This window comes from Notamacropus eugenii, chromosome 4 (genome assembly GCF_028372415.1).
Source record: "Notamacropus eugenii isolate mMacEug1 chromosome 4, mMacEug1.pri_v2, whole genome shotgun sequence".
Lineage (NCBI taxonomy): Eukaryota > Metazoa > Chordata > Mammalia > Diprotodontia > Macropodidae > Notamacropus > Notamacropus eugenii.
The window spans coordinates 295,972,087-295,994,641 of NC_092875.1; the positions used below are offsets into that span (position 1 = coordinate 295,972,087).

Sequence of the window (22,555 nt, forward strand, 5' to 3'; positions counted from 1 at the left end):
TAGGCACAGAGTGAGAGACAGAGAGACAGAGGAAAAGATAGAAATACAGAGAAACACACACAGAGGTAGATCGATGGACAGGCAGGCAAATAGAGGGGAGGATAGGAGAGAGAAAGACAGAGAAAGAGAGACACGGAGAGAGACAGAGACAGAGAGAGAGAAAGAAAAAAGACAGAGACAGAAAGAGACAGAGTCATTGCCAGACCCGCAGCAGTCACTTAAGCATCTCTGCTTATCTGCCACTACGCCTCTTTCCTTTTTTTTTTCTTCTGAATGTTCTTTCCCCCCTTCCCAATACACCTGGACATACCATTCACTAGACTCCCCTGATTCAGCTCGCAGGTCATTCATTGCCTCTGTAACACATTCTGCTTGCTACCCAAGCAGCTGCATTTCCTCCTCTAAAGCTAACGCCTCTCAAGAGCCGTCCTCTTTGTGCTCGGGAACCAGTGTTCCGTGAGCCAGCCACAGAAAAGGTGGGAAGCCCTGTCGGAAAAGGGGCTCCTCTTTTAGAGTTTGCACTTTGCAAGCTGTGGGTGTGACTTCATTTCCTCACCACCCACATGAAAAAGGTCGCCACCCAATCAGTGTGTTTTCTTTCCAAAAGCCCCTCCTCTTTCAGTTTGGCTCGGGAGAGACCCTTCGAAAGCCTGCCCTTTCTCTACTATGCAGCCTGTGGCATATAAAAGCTGTGAGCAGCTCCCGGGGCCAGCCGCGTCAAAACTACCAAGAGTTTTTGCTCTTAGACGGTTTATAATAAGACACACTCCTCCTTACAAGGGTTTATGCCACAACATAGCAAAGAACTTTTTTAAAAAATTGGAAGGACAATATATTCATTTTGGCATTGTTCAGAGGTAAGCCATTTAGCTGAATGGGTCTGTTTGCATGCATTTATACTAAAGTAACTCACATTTGTTTTTCTTGAATGAAATTGAGGTAGAGTTATAACTTTTGTATATATTTTGTCACTCTCTGTGCGTGTGTCTGTGACACAGCATCCATACATTTACTGCAGGGAGCAGAAGCTGTTTCCTGAGATGTATTTCTTCTCCTCAATGTCTAGATGAGGTTGAGTTCCTTACAGACTGCCCACTTACAACCAAGTGCCCACTTGGGGGCATGTGTAATATGTTCAGACGCCGTGAGCAAATGGTTAGCAACACATCTAAGGGTTAGGGCTTGTGATATGCTATTTTATTCATCTCCATCTCTGGAGAGTTCATCTTAGGTCTTCTTCATCCATTAAAGCAACATGGGCAGTAATACAGGCTTTCTCATAACATTGATTTGAAAAAAGTCTTTTGGACTTCAGAATATAAACAAGTCAAGGAAAGCTCTCAGAGGAGACATTGGTGTGTAAAATCATACACTGCGGCACATTTTTAAAAAATTTGCCCTTTCTAGATTGACCCTAACTCTGCCTTCCTGTTCCAAAGCAGAGTAAACCCAGTGGCTTCTCCCCTCCTCCATCCCAAGATGATAGCAATCTCTGCTGTCAGTGGTGTGCTCTTGTTTTCCCTTCTCTGTGAAACAAGTGCAGTCGTCTTACTCAACGCCACTGACTCATCCTCGCCAACCAATAACTTCACTGATACTGAAGCCGCACTAAAAGCACATCTGGACTCAGCGGATATCCCCAAAGCCAGGAGGAAGCGCTACATCTCGCAGAATGACATGATTGCCATCCTCGATTATCACAACCAAATTCGGGGCAAGGTGTTTCCACCTGCTGCCAACATGGAATATATGGTAAGAGGGGTTCTCTTGTGGGCATAGGGAGGGGATTCTTAGTAGAAATGCCCAGTTTTAATGATCGGACTCTAAGAGGACCAAAACATCAAGCCAAGGTGGTGTTTTTAAGTGGGGAAGAGAAGTGTGGGTACAGGGTGGTTCTTGGCTGGTAATGATGCCATAGAATTACAAGTGCAGATATTACTGGGGCATCCTATGATTGTTGATAATTAATGAAAATGGCTTTGAAGATAAAGAGATAGAGAATTGTCAGTAAGCTTCTTGAATTTGTCAAAGGAAGAGCTATGAAAACAAACCTGGAACTTTTACGTGAAACATTTGTAAGTGTTGTCTTCATAATGAGTTTATTTCTCTCTCAGTTGCAGTCTTAATTTGAAAAGTTTCCTTAACAACAACATTTCAGTAGATTCCAGTGTGCTTGTCTTGCCTTTCTTGGCTAAAGCTCTTTCTGGAGAGACTCTATTGCTCTGCTAACAGACCGTGCCTGATATTTCCTCATTATGGCTTAATGCTTTGTCGTTCAGATAACAGCTCAGTGAGTGAACTTGTAGATTGTTCCAACCTGCAGTGAATAAATACTTTGGTACTCTCCCGTTAAAAATAGACTGTCTATGTTTAAATTGTTTTACCTAGCAAGTAAAAAATTCAAGTTGTTTTTAAAAGGATACTCACATTTCTTTTTTTGGTTTTGAATGAATAATATTTAAAAACAATGTTTAACATCATCTTAGATGAGAGCAGCAGGGAGGCAGCTTTGGGCACTAAAGACCACCAACCTGATGACCAGAAGTTAACTATTGGGGGCAATGATAATGATAACCGTCCTCAACCTAATCCTTTGGGAGTCTTTCAGATCCGGTCTTCATCTATGCAATTTCAAATAAACTTTTATACTTGATCAACTGAAGAGGTCAGTGGGGGGGAAAATGTCACCTTTCAAATATATAGAATCTCTCTGTTCGTTTAAGTTTCTTAAGGCCAATTAAGTTTCTGTCCAAATAAACTCTCCTGTGATTTCTAAGAAAGGGTAATCTGTGGTCATATTGGTCTGGGTTACTGCCTTTTCAAAGACTTAATAGGAAAGGTACCAAAATGAGAATGATGCTAATTCAGTCAACAAGTATCTAGGGCAGATAGGTGGTGCAGTGGATAGAGCACCAGTGCAGGAGTCAGAAGAACCTGAGTTCAAATCTCATGTCAGACACTTGACACTTACTAGCTGTGTGACCTTAGGCAAGTCAATTAACCCCAATTGCCTCATCCTGGGTCACCTCCAGTCATCCTGATGAATATCTGGTCACTGGATTCAGATGGCTTTGAGGCTGGTGAGAAGTGAGGCTGGTGACCTGCACAGACCTCCCTCAATTAAAACAAAGTCAAGTGCAAGTCATGTCATTATTTCTCTGATGGCATGGTCTTCTTTGGCAATGAAGGATGAATAGACACAGAAATAAGGGAGGACAAATTAATTCATTTAATTATTTTATTTAATTGTTTTTTTTCTTTAAAGGGTGGAGTGTTTAGATTATGTTAGAGCCATAGTGGAGCTCCATTAACTTTAAAAGATTATGAGTCATCAAGTGCAATGTATTAATTTTGACGGTGAAGAAATGAAGAGCTTGAGAGGTTAAGTGACTTGCCTAAAGTCATACAGTTAGTAATAGAAGAGCCAGGATTTGAACCCAGGTCCTCTGACTCCAAGTTCAGCACTCTTTCACTGAACCATCCTACTTTTTTTCTTTCTCTAAAAGGCATGTCAACAACTTCATTTTTAATGAAGAATGGAAATTCTTGAGAACAGGTTCAACTGAAGAGATTATACATTCCATAAAGCATTTTATTATCAGACTATTTACATATAATCATATTTTACATGCATTGCCTAATTAACTCTACAATAACTCTGTTAAGTACAAAATGCTAATATTTTATTCCACTTTTACAGACAGAGAAAATAATGCTCAAGTAGATTAACTAAATTGCCCAAGTTCACACAGCGGTAAAGTATGGGACTTGAACTCAATATTTATGACTCTCAATGCAGTGTCTTTTCCAATACATCATAATTCTTCTTATCTTGTTTTAAGATAATGAAAGAATAATCTAATTTTTATTTTTATAAGATTTAGTGATACTCAGCTACCTGTGTATTTGGGGAACAATTTCAAAATTAAGAATCAGTAGACCCTCAACAAATAAGTGGTGCAGTGGATAAAATGCATATTTGGAGTCAATTAGTCCTGAGCTCAAATTCTTTATTAGATGCTTATTTAACTATGTGACCCTGGACAAGTCACTTAAGCTTTCTTAGCTTCAGTATCTGAATCTGGGAAATGAGAATGATAATAGCTCCTACCTTCCATAGCTATGGTGAGAATCAAATGAGATCACAAGTGAGAAGTTCTTTGCAAACCTTGAAGTGCCATATAAATGTTGGTATTGTTTTTATTTTATTATTATTGCTAAGGCTGTTCTTTGTTGTTCTCTATGAAAGGGGACTAAGAAAATAGCTTAACTGCCTTGAGGAAACTACTTTATGAAAGATTTAGGAGTTGTTGAGGGAAAGACCATACTCAGTTGGCTTCACTTTTTGCCCTACTGTCCCAGGATGTGGAATGTCCCTGACCTTGGGAAGCACAGTCCTTTTTCATGTAATGTACCTCAGCATCAATGGACTGATTGTTGGACTGATCAATGCCCTATTGTTTTATTCATCCTCTTTGCAACTTCCCAGACCAAACCACCTTTCCCAGACTACCACTTATCTGTATGTACTCATTCTCACAACTAGGATGTAAGCTCCTTGAGGACAAGGACTGTCTTCATTTTCTATTTTAGCATTTAGATCAGTGCTTGGAACACAGCATTACATGGATGGTTTTCATTCATTTATTTTTACATTTATGGAATTCTGGAGATCATTCAAGCTCTACGACATGGATTTTCAGTCTCTCTTGACATGATGATACTTTGAAGTGATAGGCCTTGTTTTAAATTTTCTTTGATTGCATTATAGATAGTTATTTAGGTGTAAAATTTCCATTCTAAATCCTATATCAAAAGCATAATGTCTAAAACACTGGCCTAAAAGAGGCAAGTTCTAAATCATATGATATTTAAGGTATTTGTAAAAGGAATTATAAAGTTGTGTACTGTAAATTTAAAGGAAAGTGATTCAACAATCTCTAGGACCTCTTTGCAAAATAATGCATCATATTGCACTGCTTAAACACAAAAGGCTGGTGTTAATACTACCTACAGAGAATCAAGTCACTGATGCCTATACACTTCCTTTATCAAAGCTGGTAGATAAAATCACCAAATCACAGATATAAAGATTATAAGCTGAGAATGGCCTTAGGCATCTCCTGTTATAGCTCTTCTATTTCCTAGATGAGGAAAGTGACAAATAGCTTGTCACAAAGAGCAACTGACAGAGCACCACATGTGAGAAGAGATAGGATTCAAATACACATCCTTTCAATATAAAATTTGACATGCTTTTCACTATTCTACATTGCTTCTTGAAATACTGAACTCCAGTTGGATTTTCTACCATTATTCGCTCTTGGGTAGGGAAAGGAAGGAGATGGGGGGAGTAGATTGGCCTTATGTGATCCTTATATATTTCTCAGAGCCCCAAGCACAATGTTAGTCATGCCTAGATACTCAGCAAATTATTGTGACTCACTGTTTTCTGCCAAAACTGAACAAAGCCAGAATAAGCTGAAATAGGTAAGACATGGACCTCTCCTTTAAATAATATAGGAAACACAAACTTAAGGAATCTCCCTAGATTGAAACCTTCTCTGCAAAGAGTAGCTCACTTTAAGTAAGCCTTTAAATGAATTATCCAGGGTCCTGGCCAGTATGTCTTGCTAGCTCCAGGGTCACTTCTCAATACATTACACCACGTAGTTGAGGTGATGTTATGAAGTAATACAACAGCAGCCAAGAAGACCACATGAAAGTTCAACCCGTTATAAAGATTTATACTTAAAAAGCTTTAGTAAATTGATCCAATAATTCAATCAAAACACAGACTGTTCCATTATACCCTTTTATAGATTTTGGCTTCATTTAGGCAAAGACAAAGTCTGCAGAAAGTGTAAAAGACTAATCCATCTGTAGTAGACTGGTGAGGACCAGCTCCTTTAGGATATGGATAATCTCTACCATGCTGCCTTCCAATTCAAGGGTCAACTTAAGATTCCAGTCTTTATTTCAACTCGTTAAAAAAAATAGCATACTATGAGCAATGTGATGGTCTGATCTGTTTCTAAGTACTCCAAGAGTTTACAACAAAGTCTGGCTCCCTGGGGATGCTTTATAAATATTTGTTGAATGATTCACTGACCCCTTCCTCAACTTCCTTCTACAAGAAGTAGAAGGTTCTTTTTAGTCAAGAACTTAATATATTGCCAACTAGATAAATTGAATTAGTTTGAGATTAAATGTCACCAACTTTAACCACTTTCCTCTGAAGCTTTTAGCATCATTCATGATGGACATTAAGATGCTTAAAAATATATATATAAACCCCATTTCCTTATAATGGATGTAAATCACCCTTGAGTGAATCAAAACTACATGTTAAAAAAAAAAGTGGAGCAATTCACAGGTTAAAACGAAAGCTATTATTCTCGTGTATTCTAGTGCCTTTGAAACTAAGACAGTGGGAATTTTTGTTTCTATTTATTTCTTGGCATTAAGGTACTCGTAAATTCTACTATTTATTAGCTTGATGTCAAAAGAACCTGAAGAATATAGACTCTAATCTACAGGTGAGGAACAAGTCCAGATTTTGATTTATTTGGAATCTTTTCAAGATAATTAGATCTAATATGGCTATAGCATTTCTTTCTCAGCAAGTTTTATTGGAAATTATTGAGTTTCTTCAAAAAGTGGGAATAAAACAAAATGTTTACTCAGGTGTCATGTTTTGTTTTAGCTTTCTCATCAAAATTTCATTAAAGTAAAATATTTTTAAAAATAGACTAGGTATCTACTCTTTTCCAGGTAGTGTGGGGAGGTGAAGGTAAATACAAAAAAAATAGTTATAAGGCACTTACATTGTGCTAGGGGAAAATAGATTTTGCATACAAAAACAAATAAAAATGTATACAGAATAAATATGAAGTCATATGGCTGGAAGCACTAGCAAGGATGAGGCAGAATCAGGAAGGTCATGTAAAGGAAAAGGTCCTTGAGTTGAATCCTGAATAGAGTGAGGAATCCACACAGAGATGGGGATGGAGAAATAGTGGATATTCTGTGCAAAAGCCTAGAAGGAGAAGGTAGAATATTATACGGAGAGAAGAATAAATAATTCAAGTTAGTGAGGATGTAATGTCAGTCATATGAACTGATGTTAATATTCACTATATGCTGCACATCTGCTCTCACCTCTTGTGAAGGTCTGGCTTGTGGTTTGGTTTTGTTTATTTTATGTTAGTTTAGTAAAGTGGTATCAAGAATTCAGGGATTTGACTAAAGTCTGAAATCAGTATGATATGTGCCAATGGATGGAATGACCACAATGGTCTTTCAAAATATTGAGAATTTTATTCACAGATATGGGTATAAAATCTATGCTTATGCTAACAATGTCTGACTTCTCATACCAACGTTATGGTTGGTAAGAAGGTTCAACCCCCTTCTGCCTACTTTCAAAAATTATGTGGGTGATCTATGGTTGGGATTCTTCTCAGTGTGGCAACTTGGTTCATAACCCTGTATTATCACTTGAAGAATACGAAGAAGAAGGAAGAGAAAAAAGGAAAGGGGGGACGAGGAAGAAGAAGAATTATCCACATTTTACAGAGAGAGAAAGTGAGGTTGTTTGCTTAGGGTCACACATTTATTCGTGTCACATGGAGAAGCTGAACATCAGTCCCTTCGCTCCAAATTCAGCTTTCTTTCCACTATACTACACTACCTCTACTGACCACATCCCAGTAATCTGAGACAATAGCTATTTCTCTTTCTTCTCAAGAGATGCAGTTTACACCACATATTCAACTGCAGAAATCAGACTAGTTGGGACAGTGGATAGAGTGTTAGTCTTGGAGTTGGGGAGACTTAAGTTCAAATCCTACCTCGGGCACTTCCTAGCTGTATGACATTGGACAAGTCTTAACTGCTGTTTACCTCTTGACTCAGTTTCTTCATTTGTGAAATAGAGATAATAATAACACTTACCTCCCAGGGTTGCTGTGAGTGTAAGAAATAATAATTATAAGATCCTTAGCCCAGTGCTGGGCATATGGGAAGCACTATATAAATATTAGTGGATAAAGTGCTAAACCTTTTAATGCACACCTGCAAAGTATTTAGAAATACTATCTTATTTTATCATCATAACAACCTTGGGGGAAGGTGATATTTACCTCCACACCCCCATTTTAGAGATGGAGAAAATGAGGTAGACTGTAGATAAGTGATTTCTCCAGAGATAAGTCTTCCTTATTCTAGATCCAGCACTCTATCCACTCGGCCACCCATCTTCCTGTAAGTTTCATATTCTGCTTTTGACCTTTAACTAGTTATGTACCCAAGGTCAAGACACTTATCCTCTTTGATCATCAATGTCCTCATCTATAAAATTGTAATAATGATGCTTGTAGAGTCTACTTCATAAGGTTATTGTGAGTGTTATCTGAAAAAAACTTTATGCAGACTTTAAAGCAAATTTTAAGCCAGCTACTATCTGAAAAGTCTTCATGTAAATCTGCCCATATATTTCATATAACTTATTACATAGGCATGTGCAAAAGAGACATTTGTAATTGGTCCAAGCTACCAGTTTATTTTTTGTGAATTATCACCCACACAGTCTAATTGGATCTTACTTCTCATGGCATCTTGTGAGAAAGGGAAAGGAAAAGGAAGGGGAAGAAGGCAAACCATCAATTTATATCAAATCACCTGAAAGTGTGATTTGAATGATTGAGTGAATAAATGAGTGAAAAATATTTAAAATAACCTTGGAAATAACCACTCTGATCTACTTGACAAGGATGAGTAGTAATAAGTTATAATTTATGACCAAGTAGAATTACTTACGTACTAACTTCCACCACTCCCTATATTTCCCTAGGATGGCAAGAAAGCTGTACTATCATAATAGTTCAGTCGTAGGCATCATTCATTGACACAAGGCTCATCAACTACCTTATTCCTGTGCTAGGTAAGGCAATATGGTAAAATGGAAAGGACACTAGATTATTAATTTGGAGACTGGGGTTCTAGTCCTCACTTTTTCTCTATGTGGTCAAGTCATTTCATATTTCTGGGACTAAATTTCCAGATGTATAAGAAGGTTAGACTAGAAGATTTCAGTATGTCATAGTCACATAGTTAGAATAAATGCCAAAGTCAATCTAGCCAAACCCATGAGTCCCAGACTGACGTTCATCAAGCCTCTGCTTCAAAATCACATAGAACTGACTGCCTCCTTTGAAAGCCCATTCAATTTTTTTGACAACTGTATATTACAAATGTTGATTCAACCTTTATACTGTGTCAAAATTTGCCTTGTTCAAATTGCTACCCACATATCCTTATCCTGCTCTCTGGGACCCAGTAGAGAATACCTAGTCCCTCTTCCATATGATATTTGAAATATTTGCACTCACCTTAACTCTCTTCAGTCTCTTTTCTCCAGACTAACCATCCTCAGATCTTTCAATAATTCCTAAAGAAGCATGGCTACTTTAAAATTCCATCCTGCCCTAATGACCTGTGACCCCATAGAACTGAGGAGAAATAATCCTGCCTTTATTTTAATGTGGAAGAGAATTTTGAGAGTCTTTATAGAGTGTGAAATGTTTTATAATTGATATATAAACACCAACCCAAAACAGCCCCCTTCTGGAAGATATCCATCCTTATACAAATTCAGACAAAATAATAGAATGTCCACAAACCAGGCGTTTACACTTACTTGGGTGAGAGAATGCTTAGAAATTTAAAGTGTCAACTCTGAAGTCTTTCCATAAATGTTTTCATGACCACTAGAAAGTCTCCCGAGACTTTTTGCCAAAGAGCAATGAACCCAGCGGGATCTCTGACAGGAAGGCATTTCTCCAGCACATTCAGAGCTCCACATTCCTGTTGTACATAATGAAGAACCTTTTCAATGCCTTGGCTAGAAATAGAGACAGGGCACATTTTTCAAGAATTTTCATCCAAGGTACACATTACTTTGACTAACTTGTACATGAATGGAGAAGGTAGTAACCTTGAAAACTCTGTGCTTTTAGTCAGCTTTCCACACACAAAGCCAAAAGGAGGCAAGGTTGTACTATTTTTTCCAGCTGTGAAATGGATGCTAAAAAGGTAAAAGGTGCAAGTAAATTCTAGGGATCAGTGTAAGCTCATGGTTTCACTGAAGACACAAAAAAACAGCAAATAAAAAGTGCCCCCAAATACATGAGATCCATAGCTATGAATTAATTACCTTTATGACTTTAAGTTTTAGTGGTAAATTCCACATTTGATTTCCACAAAGTTGCCAAAGTGTTTTCCTTAAGTGCAGGCCTAAACCATATCATTCCTCTCAGTAAACTCCATGGACTCCCTGTTACTTCTAAGATCAAATAGAAATTATTTTTCTTGTATTTCTATTTAAATTTATCAGTGATCTCTTAATTGCTAAATCAAATAACCTTTACTCCAATCTTATTCTTCTTGTCCCCTTTGAGCACTGCTGAATATCTTTTCCTGTACATTCTTTCTTCTCTAGACTTTCATTACAATCTTCTCTCCTAGTTCTCTCTATGTAAGAGCTTCTTTTTAGTCTCCTTTGCTGAATCTTCAGCCCTGTCACTTACCTTGAGTCTCCCCCCAAATTCTGGCCTTTTCTATTTTCCCTCTATACCATCTCACTTGGTAATCTCAACTCTCATGGGATCGATCAACTATTATTTCCATGCAGATTATTCCCACATCTATAGACCCAATCTTAATATCTCTCCTAAGCTCCAGTTTTATATTAACAATTGCCTTTTAAAATTCAAAGTCTTACATGCATCTCAACTTTGCCATGCCCAAAATGGAACGCATCTTTCCATGCAAACTCTATCCTCTTCCCAGTTTTCTTATTTCTATAGAGGGTACCACTATACTCTCACTCAGTGAGGCTCACAATCTTTGTTTCATCCTCAAATCTTCACTTACACCAACCTCAAACATCCAACCTCTTGTTAAATCTTGCCATTGTTGCTTTCACAATATTTCCTGTATAAGCCCCCTTCTTCTCCCTCATGCAACCAAATATAGACTTTAATGACATCTCTAGCCTGAAACTTTTCAGGAGCCTTGGTCTCCTTGCCTGAAGCCTCTCTCCATTCCAATTCATTCTCCATTCAGCTGCCAATGTGATATCCTATAGCAAAGATCTTACCGTGCCACACCTCTCACTCAAAAACCTTTAATAGGCTGCCTATTACCACCATGATGGAACAGAAAATCTTCTTTTTCTCATTTAAAGCCTGGCCTCTTTCCTTTCTAGTCCATGCCTTCTGACCCAACTACAGTGAGTTACTTGCTGGTTCTCTGTCTTTCAACTCCATGCATTTTTACTAACTATCCCACCTGCCTAGAATGTTCTATTTCCTCACCTCCAACTTCTGCCTTCTCTTACTTCCTTCGAAACTCAGTTCAACTCCTATCTTACAGGAGGCTTTCCCAAGTCTCTTTCTTCTGCAATTACTTTTAGTTTACACTATATATTTGTTGGATAAATTATTTCTAGCTATAATCCTATATTTTCTTTTTTGCTTTTCAGAATATCATATTCCCAAGTTGTCCATTTTTTCATAGTAGAAGCTGCTAAGTTGTGTGTGAATCTAGACTTTCACTCCATAGTACCTGAATTCATTCATTCATTCATTCATTCATTCTTCCTTCCTTCCTTGTTTCTTTCCTTTCTTTTTTTTGACTAGGTAAAAGAGGCCATTCTCTGCCTTATTTCTTACCTAGCCTTTATCACAGAATGAGGCATTACCTCAGTTAAACTGAAACACGTTAAAGACCTTAGCTTAAAAAGGCCAAAGTTTTCCCATTGCATTCAGGACTATCTCCAGTCATCCTGATCTATATCTTGCCACTGGACCCTGATAGCTCTGGAGGAAAAGATGAGGCTGGTGACTTTGCACAGCCCTGCCTCACTTAAATCCAATTCACTTGCATGTCATGGCATCACCCTTCTGATGTCATGGTCCTCTTTGAGAATGGAGGAAAAACAACAACAAAACACACATACACACATATGAATGATTTCATTATTTGTATGTTGTCTTCCCAATTAGAATGTGAGGTCATTCCAAGCAGGGATCACGTTTTTACCCTTTTCTAAATACATCTCTAGCATTTTGCACATTTGTCAGATAGTAAGGGCTTAATAAGCACACACATACACATGCACACACATATGCACACATACACATGCACACACACATGTACATATACACACACAAGATATTATATCCCAATTCTCACCCAGAACATTCCATTACCCAACTCCATGCTTTTCTACAAGCTGCCTGGAATGTATTTATTTCTCACGGCTGCCTTTTAACAAATCTAACTTTCTTCAAAGAGCACTTAGTTGGCACAAAGGATAGAGTGCCAGGCCTGCAAGCAGGATGACATCTTTCTGAGTTCAAATCAGGCCTCAGACAGTTACTAGCTGTATGACCCTGGGCAAGTCACTTAAACTCATTTGCCTTAGTTTTCTCAGTTGTAAAATGAGCTGGAGAAGAAAGTGGCAAAACACTCTAGTGTCTTTGCCAAGAAAAACCTAAATGGACTCCCAAAGAATCAGACACGAATGAAACAACTCAGCAACAACAACAAATTTCCTTCAAAGCCTAATTCAGAAAACTTTCTACATAAAGTCTTTTCTGATTCCACTAGCATTTATCTAGCCTAAAATTATTTGATTTTATATAGATATTGCATTTTACTTACGGCCATGTCACCTCACACGAAACAACAAAGACCCTCGAAGGCAAGGTCTGTTTCGTTTCCTACTTTGCATCGGGAGTGCCTAGCATGTTGCTTGGCACATATTAGACCCACAACAAATGCATGTTTGATTGGCATAAAATGTTCAATCCGAAGGTCTTTGTTTATTTATTTAGCATATTGGGGAGAAATTGCATTATATTCCAGAAAGCCCATATTGTGTTAAAGAAAAATGGGCTTGGAATCAGATTTCCTGATTGTCTATAGCAGCTAACCTTTCTGAGCCTCAATTCAGTTATCTTGAAAATTCAAATGATAATTATACATGTAAAACATGCATATATATGCTTATAGATAGGCATTTGGTAAGGTAAAGTACCCTATAAATGTAAAATACTATTATTGATATGAATAATTATCTAGAAATCCTCGTATTTGTGCAAGTAACTTTTTGGTGCTTTGGTCTAGAAATGGGCTCAGCTGATAGGTTACTATGCTGGGCAGAAAAATCATGGAAACCATCCAGTTTGTTTCACATCTTAGAATGCCTTCTACCTGGGTGTGGGAAAGCAAGCTGACTGTGTTGTGGTAATTCACTGGAGAACCTTAGTTGATGAAGCAACCTCAATCCATCATATAGAATGCTGAGTAAGGAAGGCACAAGTGAGGGTCATGAGGGAAGATACTACTCTTGGAAAGATATTATTAAAAGAGAAGGGATATTTCAGATGAGTAAACTTCACCTGAGGCCTGTGGGACTAGAGCCCTAGGATTGTAGAAAATTTTCATTTACATGTTCCGTATAATAAAGGTAGATACATGAAAAAATACATGAATCTTTTATGGTTAACCAGAATCTCAACCTGGCCCAAAGGTCATATTTTGAGATGCCATACTATGTATACCCTTAGAGACAAGAATTTTCTAGAAATAATCTTAGGATTCTACAAATAGGAACTGGCTCCATGGGGACCCTGGCCTAGGCTAGCATGAATTCTAAACTTTTTTTTAGCCATGATCAGAATGACATACATAATCCAGCATATCTAACATATATTCAATGATATTTTGTTTGTGACTCTTCCTGAAGTGTTGGAGGCAGCATGAAAGATTCAAAAACTTTGAAACTTAAAGACAATTAATGAAAATTGGCTTAGTTTTAGGGAGACAAGGTTCTTTTCTCACTGACCCAGATTGGCTCAATATTTCTAAATACATAAGCCAAAGATTTTTTTGACGTGGATGTGGCTGGTTGCCCAGCAAGTTATACGTTTAGTATTCAGACTATATTTTTTCTTTATCTTTAATTTAAGTTCATAAAATTTCATACAACATAAACCAAAGTGAAACTTTTAAAGAAGATGTCACTTGGACACAAACTTAGATGCTGAATGCAGGTATTTCCTAACCTAATTAAATGTGAATCTAGTACTAAATCTACATTCCTTTCTGCAATCTTAAGCGATCATATGTCTTCCCCAGGCGGTAGGTAGAAGTAAAGATATTTGGGCTGTATTGCCCATGGTGGTTAAATATGCTTTTGCCAAAATGTTGTTGTTATTCAGTTGTTTTAGTCTTGTCTGACTCTTGGGTTTTTCTTGGCAAAGATATTGGGGTGGTTTGCCATTTCCACCTCTAGTTCATTTTACAGATGAGGAAAGTGAGGCAAACCAGAGTCACACAGCTGGTGTGAATTTGAACTCAGGAAGATGAGTCTTCCTGACTCCAGGCCTGACACTCTATCTACTATGGCATCTAACTGACCTTTTTTCAAAATCAGTAACAGCAAGATGTGGTCTCCATTTAAAAACACAACACACACTCCAGATATATTTTAATTTTTTGTTAGATCATAACTTAGCTCATTGTAGTTTTGTAAAATTTAATATTTTTAAAAGTTTGTGGGGGAAATTAATGAAAAATTAGTCTCTCGTTCCTAGTAGCACCATTATATATTAAAACCTAATCTTCCTTAGAAAGAGGGAGCATGGCTAGGATCCATTAATGCATTAGAAATGGTCTTTCAGTGTAGAAGAGAAGGGCCTTAACCACAAATAAACAGAGGAAGGGAGAGAAAACATCTCTGTAAATGGTACCACCATTCTCATAGCCACCCTCATGACATATTTGACTCTTCCCTTTCCATTGACTTCCATAACCAATTAACTATGAAGTATAGTCAGTATGTTCACAATATCTGCCAATAGCCCTCCCTCCTTTTTATCTACTACCACTGTAGTACAACACATCCGTACCTTCTCATGGACTATTACAATTGCCTTTAGTCTCACCCCTCCCCGACTTGTCACCCTAGATCCTTTACACTGTCACCAGAGTAATCTTGTTATGTATAAATTTGGTCAGACAATCCTCAATAGTGCTTGCCTGAGATATGAAATTCAAATTGTTTAGCTGAGCATTCAAGACCCTTTTCAAAATGGCACCCACTTACCTTTATGGTCTTAGTTCACACAATTCTCTTTTATGTACTCTATTTTACAAACAAATTGAACTGGGAATTTTCCATAATTGTGCTCCTTTGCTCAAAGTATTCCCTAACCATAGGAATGAGAGGGGCAATTATCATCCTGTAAGAGAGAATTGAGGTTCAAAAAGAACTTGTCAAACAAGAACATTGGACTGAGAGAAATAATATTAAATTTAATACAGATAAACTTAAAATATTACACTTGAGATTTTAAAAATAACCTTTACAAAATGATAATGAGGGAAATGATGGCTTAGCAGTTCATCTGCAAACTATATGAAGGGTTTTAGCAGAATGAAGACTCATTATAGATCAAAACCCTATCTTAAAAACCAAGAACACTAAGGCATTAAGAGTTCTACTGTAGACTTTCTTGGTCAGAATACATCTGGACTATTATGTTCAACTCTGAGCATCACATTTTAGGAAAGACTTTGATTGATAAGCTGGAAAACATCTAGAGGAATGAAAATAATCTGGTGAAAGGCCATAAATATGTGTTGTATTAGAATCAGTGGAAGAAACTGGTCATGTCTATTTTGGAGAACAGAAGACTTATCAGGAACATGATAGCTACCTCAAAGTATTTGAAGGGCTATTACACAGAAGAATGATTTCACTTTTTCTGCTTGGGCCCAGAGAAGTAGGAGTAATGGGTAAAAGTTAGAAAGAGGGAAATTTAGGCTGAGTACAAGAAGATACTTCCTGACAATTTTATTGCTGTCCAAAAGAAGACTGGTCTGTTTCATGAGGGAGAAGTAAAAATTGGAGATCTTCAGGCAAAGGCTAGAAAAACCACTTGTTGGGTATGAGGGTTTTTCTTTCAGGTATAGGTTGATTTAGATGGCTTCTGAGAACCATTGCCTCTAGTGGCATGATGAAAGGGATATTGTCTCTGAACTCAGAAAATCTGATTCAAATCCTGGATCTGCCATTAATTGCTTGTATGACCTTTGTGCAAATCACTTCCTCTTTCCAATTCTCAGTTTGCTCATCTGTAAAATGAGAGGGTTGGACTAAAAGACCTCTATGGTCCTTTCTGGCTCTTAACCATCAATTCTGTGATCCCTTTCAACCAAGGGCATGCTGGAATTCCTTGAACTAGCTCTCCAGTACTGATCGTTCAATTTTAAGTGTTAGCATTTACATTTCTGAAGTTGGTAAATATTACAAATCAGGGATGGACTTACTGTTTTGTTGATTGTTTAGACTTAAGAAAATCATGGAGAAAATGTTAATAAGTCAAATTAAACTTAAAAGTTTGTTGTGCATTTTCAGAGAGCAAGTTGTTAAACATATAGCATGCCACTGCTTCCAGCTATCACATCCTGTGAATGTATGATATGGAATGTCATTTCTACCAGTTTTTCACAATCTAGAGGCAATAATTCATAAGTTTCTTAATTTCAGTATACTTTCTCAAGAAATTTTATCATGATAGAAAAGCTAGAGAGCTTGCTCCAAGTCAAGAAGACCTACATTCCAGTCTTATGTTTGACATTTACTAGATATGTAACCTTGGACTACTCAGTCTCTCAGTGCCCTAGGAAATGCTCTGAATTAGAAATTACAAAGGAATTGCTATATCCATTTATTGAGGTAGATATTCCACCAGGAGATCACAGCTTGGACCCAAAATATTTTTTTCTAAAATTTAAAAAATGCCATGTCCTCCACAAAGTCTCCCTTCCTATTCTCAATCTGAGAAATAATCTTTTCTTAATGAGACTTCATAGTATTTTGTACCTCCTATACTGTTATCTTAACACATTTCAAGGTGTAGATATTTCTGTATCAGAATGGATTGAAACTTCCTGAAGTCAGTGAGGATCTTTCACTCTTCATAGATCCCCCCTCAAAGATGTTCTCTACCCCTGGATTTCCAAGTGTGGATATTCCCTTCATCATATGCAAATCAGACACTCATTTGTAATCTAAAGTCTTAGAGTGTTAGCTAGGAAACTGAGAGGGTAATTCCCTTATGGGCCATATAGCTAGGATATGCCAGAGATAGAATCTGAACTCACATACCTTCCTGACTTTAAGATGATTCCTTTATCCACTATATCCACTGCCCTTTGTTCCTTGTACACATCAGGTACTTAATAAATAAATTCTGACCTAATCAATGAATCCCTTAATCACTGTTTAAATACTGCTGAAGCTCCTAAAGGAGTTTCCTTGTTGTTGCTAATTTTTGTCTTCTCCATCTGGTGCTGTTTTTCTCATTTCTAAGCACACAGTTACTAATACAAGATGTCCTGCTTATGGTTATGTAGCAGTTTACATTGTTCCAATGAAAAGGAAAAAAAATCCTCTATTTGGGTTTCTATCTGATTGCTTACTTAGCTTGGATTAGAGCTTGAAGCCACATTAATGCCAAATTGCATTACTAATGTGACCCAAACTATACACTAACATTTTTTCCATGGTTTTCTAGATACTTGCTCTATAAGTCTGCCATATGAGAGTATGCGATTACAGTAACACAGTGGGAGTTCGAGTTTCGTGCTCTTGTGTTGCCTAGGGAAATTGGGGGTTATATGACTGCTTTATCTAGTTCATGATGACAAGTGATCTTAGTTGTGCTTAGTAGATTTGTTGTGTATTTGTGTATTATCCAAAATGCACTGAATTTTCTTCAGAACTGTCTTGAACTTCTGGGTCTTTGCTGTTTCTGGAAAATGACCCTTCATCTACCACAAGGAACCTAGGAGAGGCTATCGATAGAGAACATTTGAGAGTGTCACTTCTCAGACAAAGTAGACCAATGGGGCCTGTGATAATAAAAAGATTTCCTGGGTAGTTAGAAATACATCTAGCTTCTTCACACAAAAGCTCAGTGTGATGAAGAAGTGACTTGGTGCATACCTGGCAATAGTTGTTAGAGGAGATTGGGCAAAAATGGACAACCAAATGAAATCACAAATCAATTTGGTCCACTAGAAGCATGTATTAAACAACTATCTAGTAGGTACCATGCTAAGCTCTGGGACACACTGAATGGGAACACAGTCAACTTGACTGATACCTCTAGTAAATGGTCCAATTTGGTTTTTTTGGTAAAATGTCAGTTGCCATTTAACCCTGGTATTTCTGGTTATTAGGTAAGAAAATGCCTTTCAGCCATTCATTCAATATTTAATAGCTCCAGCTCTGCGATGGTTGATATGGCCACTGTTTTAGGGCTGGATGGCACCTTAGAAGATTTCTAAGACACAAGCCCCTTAAAAGATGAGCAAATAAGGCCTTAGGTGATAATTATTGGAGCAGGAACTCAAACTCAGAGGTCAAAATCCAATACAACACATTGCTTCTTGTTTGAGGGTCCTTAGTGACAGGTCTCATGGCATAACTTGACACTTTGATAAATTTCTCAAGTGACCTGAGTGCCATTAGAGGTTGGTTTTCTGATTCAATTCCATAAGCATTTTTATATCAAATGTCTCTTATGTGAAGAACATTGTGTGAAATGCTAGGGAAACAAAGATGGGAAATGGCACTGTCAATGAACCTGCCTTCAAGGAGTTTATGTCAATTAAGGATGATATAGTGTCTACATAAATACGTGCAATACAAGGTAGGCAATGACAGAGGCAAAAACATTGACAATCTGAGAGGTTCTCATCAGGAACGTGAAAGCAAAGGATGTTATCATCAAGGCAGAATATTGTTTCTGTCAGTTCTTCTTCTTCTTTTTTTGATAGTATGTCTGAAGTCCTTCAGCTGTATGAATTCCAAAACCACATTTATAACATCCAGAGACAAATCCTGGATGCATAAACCTGGGAAGTACTTCAGAGATCATCACATCTAACCTTCCTGTTTTGCAGATGAGAAAACTGAGGCAGAAATAGGTTAAATGATTTGGCCTGTATCACACAACTGGTTAGTGGTTAAGCCAAGACCCAAACTCAGGTTTATTGGTTTATGGTGAGATACTCTACTGGCACATAGTTAGTGTAAAAATTCTCTAGAAATACTCCTAGCCTCAGGGAGGCATTTAAAATGGGATATGTGTCCTCAGCTCTCATCATTTCCTCAAATACATAGATCAATTTCCAAAATCCTTTTCGTTCTATTACTGTAATATGTTTCGCATCCATCCTCTTATTTTCATTTTCATTGCTAGTACTATAAATTGGGCCCCAATTATCTATATTATTACATAAATCCCCTAATTTTTCTCCCTGCCTTCAGTTTTCCCCCATCCAATTTATTTCCCACATCATTGCTAAATTAAAGTTTCTAAAGCACAACTCTGAATATATAACTGTCCAAATAAAAACAACTTTTAATGATGTTGTCACCTGTATAACAAAATCAAATGTCATTGAATTATATTTGGCTTTGTCAAGTGCTTTGATAAAACCTATCCTGCATTTTCTACTTCTGTGGCTTTTATTAACATTTGCTCTACTGAGATTCTCTTCTATTAAAGATCTTACCTAATCAAGAATACTGGATCTGGGATCAGAGGGCTTGCTTTCAAATCCTGGCCACACAAAGTAGAATATACTGTAGTAAGGGACAAACTCCCCACTCCTACCCCCCATATATATCTTGAAAGAACTTCAGCAGTTTCTCAGCTTTGAAAAGTATTTCTCACTGCTTTACCCAAGAGGAACCATCCTAATGGTGTGCCTCACTCCAAGGATTTTCAGTGAACACCCACATTGGAGAATGTAGTAAGATGACATTGTGAATTAAATGCTGAAGGGTTGATAAGTTATATACTGTTAATAATGTATATATATAATTATATATATAATATATAGTTGATAAGTTATATATATTGGTTGAAGGAAATTCCTATAGTGGGAGTTCCAGGGTTTTTATTATTATTGTTATTAGACTTGTGATTTCATCATTGCAAGGATTCCTAGTGAGGAAATTCTCAAGACAAGTGCAGGTCAGAACCAGCTCAGTAAGTTAGTCTTAGAGAATTCTGTGTGGCACAAACCTACTTGTCCTGGAACACACACCAGCTATCTAGACTGACTCTGAGGCTAGTCCTGTATCCACTGCAACACAACTGTCCCTTCTTCATATACTGATGAAGTCACAGATGCCGCCTACTTATTCCTGATTCCTCTAGTGGGCTATACCTTATCTGCCACTTGGCTAACTTCCTCTTCCTGTTCTTATATCACTGGGGAGGGAGCATCAATGCAGGCCCTGATGTTTTCCCTCTTGGCCTGACTTTTATTACCAAGCCTGCTTTGTAGAAGATCAGTACAAAGTCATCCACTATTTTAACAATTCCATTCTCTAGAGAACTTCATTTTGCTCCACTTCATCACGTGGATCTCCCTTTTCCCTTTCCTGCTCTCCTAAGGTTTTATCCCCTTTTCAAAGAATTTGCTCTATAGCTTTATAATAGATTCATTCAGGAATTCACAATGCACACTGACATTTTAATGATAATATCACTGTTCCTAAAGACATCCTTATTATTTTGCCCTAAACGTTTAAAAATATTAAAGACCAATTTTCAGTGTACAAGTTTGCATGTAGAAATTCAGCCTCTCCCAACTCCCTCCTCTTCTTCCTGTCTTGTTCAAGATGATCTTTTCACATATACTTCTATAACAGATATTTCTTAACTGCTTCTACATAATGGGCATAAGTCCACTAAATATTTTTATTTTGGATTGGGACCATGGTCATTGTGCTTAGAAAGTGTTTCAAAAGCTGTTGGCTATCCTTGGGGAAAATATTTTTGTCAACACTTTTAAAAAATAAAACGTTTTGTGGTCATTTCCTCTGTTAATCCCCTCTTTTTTCCAAGAAACTGACTTAAAAAAAAAAAAAGCATGCATTTCTCAGCTAAAGTAGAAAACAAGCTGAAGATTCAGGAATCATCCAATTCAACCTCCTTATTTTACAAATGAGGAAACTGAGGCCCAGTGGGATCAAGAGAGCTGTTGAAGGGCAGATATTAAATGGTAGAGATTGGATCTAAGGACAGATCCTCTGATTTCATATCTATCCTGCATTCTTTCCACTTCATCATGTACAAAATTATCTTCTTAAAATTTATCCTCCCAGTCTATTGGAATTTACTGCCTTCATTTTTACACAAAGCAATACATATAAAAATACTTTGTATTTTCTCTATAACCATTGTGGTGTTGTTCAGTCTTTTCGGACTCTTTGAGACCGCCATTTAGCGTTTTCTTTGTAAAGATACAGGAGTGGTTTGCCATTCCCCTCTCTGGTTCATTGTACAGGTGAGGAAACTTAGGCAAACAGGGTTAAATGAATTGTCCGGGGGTCACACAGCTAGTAAGTGTTTGAAGTCAGATTTTAACTGAGGTCTTCTTGACTCCAGACCTAGTGCTCTATCCATTGAGCCACCTTGCTGCCCAACTAACCATTGTAGATATTTGTTTTACTCTAGCTACAGAGGGGTATTGTAAACAGCATCACCTCCAGGAAGGCTGGAGGGGCATGGGCAGCCTTCATAATGCTAAGTAAGGGTAGACATTTACTTGCTTCTTTGTTGTCTGTAACCTCACAAACCTGCAGGTGTATAATGCATTAATTATCACCCTTTCAATTGCTATTTGGGAAATCTGGAGACAACTTTGGAGATGTAGGAAAATTTTGAAATTTGGGCACTTGAAAATATGCATAGCAATTCAGGAAAAACACATGATTTCATGTCTCTTATAGCATATGACATAGTAGGACTATGAAAGATATTTTTCCCTATTTAGGCATTTGGTTTTATCTTTTCAATGGTCATACAGTTTAGTAGATTTCAACATATTCGAATAAAATGTAAGTTCTTTGAGGTCAGGAATTGCTTCTTTTTTTTGTCATTGCATTGTTTCTTCTTAGCACAGGCTTGTACCTAGTAGGGTGCAGCTAGGTGGCACAGTGGTTACAGAACTGGACTTGGACTCAGGAATACCTGACTTTGAATTTGAAACACCAGTTGCATAACCTTGAGCAAGTCATCCAAACCAGCTGGGACTCATATCCCTCTTCTGTAAGATGTGGAAATTGGACCTGATGTTCTCTAATATCATTTCCAGTTTTAAATTTGTGATCATTTGATGTAAGTGCTTGTTGAATGAGTGAACCCTACATGTATAAAACAATGCATATTTAAAACATTTTAAAATAAGAAACTACTTTTAAGAATAACATTAGAATCATTAAACATGCTCATACTCATTTTGAACATAATCTAGATATGACCTCTCCATGGTATTGAAAAGTACAGGAGTGAAACATATTATCTAATAAAGTTCACTGGTATGAATTTGAACCTTAGCCCTACCATTTACTAACCTTGTGACCATGGGCAAACTGCCTATCCTTCCGGAGTCT

General features: G+C 37.4%; 1 protein-coding gene across 2 annotated transcripts in view; it reads left to right on the forward strand.

Moving 5' to 3' along the window:
* The first annotated feature begins 656 nt into the window (after positions 1–656).
* The window catches only part of PI15 (peptidase inhibitor 15), a 46,724-nt gene continuing 24,825 nt past the window's right edge, over positions 657–22,555 (forward strand). Inside the window, exons 1-2 of one of the 2 annotated variants that reach the window (XM_072604911.1) lie at positions 657–857; positions 1,440–1,752. In XM_072604911.1, coding sequence (XP_072461012.1) covers positions 667–857; positions 1,440–1,752 — 504 coding nt within the window. In that variant the 5' untranslated portion in view covers positions 657–666. The remainder of the gene's footprint in view (positions 858–1,439; positions 1,753–22,555) is intronic. The other variant, XM_072604912.1, reaches the window with a different exon arrangement.